The sequence below is a fragment of the Camelina sativa genome, chromosome 7 (assembly GCF_000633955.1).
Source record: "Camelina sativa cultivar DH55 chromosome 7, Cs, whole genome shotgun sequence".
In the NCBI taxonomy this organism is placed as follows: Eukaryota; Viridiplantae; Streptophyta; class Magnoliopsida; order Brassicales; family Brassicaceae; genus Camelina; species Camelina sativa.
The window spans coordinates 33,546,575-33,548,673 of record NC_025691.1 but is presented as its reverse complement, the minus strand read 5'-3'; the positions used below and the strand labels follow the sequence as shown (position 1 = coordinate 33,548,673).

General features: G+C 38.9%; 1 protein-coding gene across 2 annotated transcripts in view; it reads right to left on the bottom strand.

Annotated features, from left to right (window-relative positions):
- Window positions 926-2,099, bottom strand: part of LOC104704084 (26S proteasome non-ATPase regulatory subunit 8 homolog A) — a 7,447-nt gene continuing 6,273 nt past the window's right edge. Inside the window, exons 3-6 of one of the 2 annotated variants that reach the window (XM_010420217.2) lie at window positions 1,940-2,042; window positions 1,573-1,836; window positions 1,364-1,475; window positions 926-1,271 (exon numbers count right to left, since the gene is read on the bottom strand). In XM_010420217.2, the coding sequence (XP_010418519.1) occupies window positions 1,131-1,271; window positions 1,364-1,475; window positions 1,573-1,836; window positions 1,940-2,042 (620 nt within the window). In that variant the 3' untranslated portion in view covers window positions 926-1,130. The remainder of the gene's footprint in view (window positions 1,272-1,363; window positions 1,476-1,572; window positions 1,837-1,939; window positions 2,043-2,099) is intronic. The other variant, XM_010420216.2, reaches the window with a different exon arrangement.

Here is a 2,099-nt window from a genome sequence, read left to right as displayed (position 1 = left end):
AAAAAAAAAAAAAAAAAAAATGAATTGATTATGTCTAAGACGTTTCTTACACGTCCAGCACCAACAAGTTGTCATTACCATATTCTATGCGTCTAAAAAGCCTTTAAGACGTAATTAGGCACTAAGTGGTGCTTGTTGTGGCTGAGTAGAATAATATCAACGACTCCTATTCTTTAATTCCCATCATTATTATTATGCTCTTCTCTTAGCCAAATACTACTACTCGTATAATTAACAAAGCAATTATTTGACCCCCCCCCCCTCCAAAACAAAACAAAAATTATGATAAACGGAATCTCACTTTCGCGGATGAATAAAAAACGCTAGAAACCACTCAGCCACTTTCAACTACTTACCCAAAGTGGATCATTACTTCATCCCTTTTGGTTAAAATACATATTTATTAACAGTAACGTGTTCTTTCCTAGTGGGGACATCTTTCTTCTTATGATATCATTACCTTACTACTTTGTTAAATTAGCTGTGTTAATCAATCATAGTTAATCCCCAAACATAAGATTTTGTTGCAACGTATATCCCCCCNTAATTGTTGCAACGTATATCCCCCACTTGTTTCAAGCTGTCTGCCAAGTTGACAAGTGTTTGGCAATGGTCATATTGTGTCCCTCCTAAATGACTTTTTCCTTCTTCCATATTTGGACTAGATGGTTAATCAAAGCAAGCCCATCGGCTACACTACCTTAAGAAGAATCTCCAAAACCCGAGCCAAATAACCAAACTGAACTAAAGAGTAAATTGATCATTCGGCCCCGACAAACTCGGAATTCCAAACTAACCTAACCGATATTTCGAATGCAGCATATATTCCTAGCTCTAAATTACGGACATCATGTTCAAGCAAAGCATCGAGGAAAGGAGGACAAGGCAACAAAACGAAAACGAGTGAACACTGAACAATATAATATAACGTAAGAGGCTTAGGAAGACTATGAAAGAACAGATTGATATCGTAACAAAGTCTCATTTGCCAAATCCAATCAACCAAATCACTTCTTTGAGACATAACTTAGTCGCTCCATATCAGTCATTACATGATAACAAAGTTTTATGACCTGGAGATTTCCAGGAACATAATGCAAGAGGAGACGAACACTGAGAAAAATCGGATCTTACACGATACGCTCCAGCTCTCTGGCATAGCTTAGAGTCTGGTTGATGAGTTGCAGAGATGGAATCTCTTTGCACGGTGCAGTTTCTTTGGCTTTCTGGAAGACAACAGACCCGTCCTTCACTTCCCACTCGGGGTGCTCCTGTATTTATATGATAAAACCTAAATCGCGTCAAGGGTTCATGAAAATTAATAAGGTTCCAAGTGTTTGCACAAAATGTTTTTTTCTTTTACCTCGTTGACATAGTTCAAGAGTTCTTGATCAGAAGAGAACAGCAACATCTGCCGAGCGTCACTGATAGAGACATAATCATAAGCTTTCTCACTGCATCCAGCTATTTCATCTCTGATAATTCAGTCATCACAAAAGAAAAAGGTGAGATAACAAGCGAGAAGACATGAGACTGAACTAATCCAGAGAAGGATGGAAGCATTGATGTTACCTTATGGTCTTTGCCAAGAGATCCATGAAATAGACGTAAGTTGCATCAGGCGCGGTCTGTCTAGCACTCAACACACGGTTATAGGCACCTTCCATGAAAGACTGCTCAAGCTCTACTGCATGCTTGATGCAAGGATTATCAAGTGTAGCTGATGAAAGTAACTCGAGTTCGGTGTGGAATTCAGCAATTCTATTTTGTACAAGCAACCTCAGAAGGTTCAGACCCAGGATAAGATTCTCCTGTGCGGATGGGGGAAGACGGTTCCTGGTGCAGAGGAAAAGAAGATATGTTAGAACACACAAAAAAAAAAAACATTGCATCCAAATGGAAAAGGATAGTGTTCAGAGAGAGTTGGTTCTTTATTCACCTGGCATCCACATAGTAAGGTTTCAACTGGAAGAAATCTCTCTCGAAGGCATCTTGATCCTCGGTTTTTACGCTCAGAACAACAGCATGCTCATAAATGTCCCCTAGAATTCACCAATTGTCAAACTTTTATAATCCATAAGAACAGAAATTTACCAAAT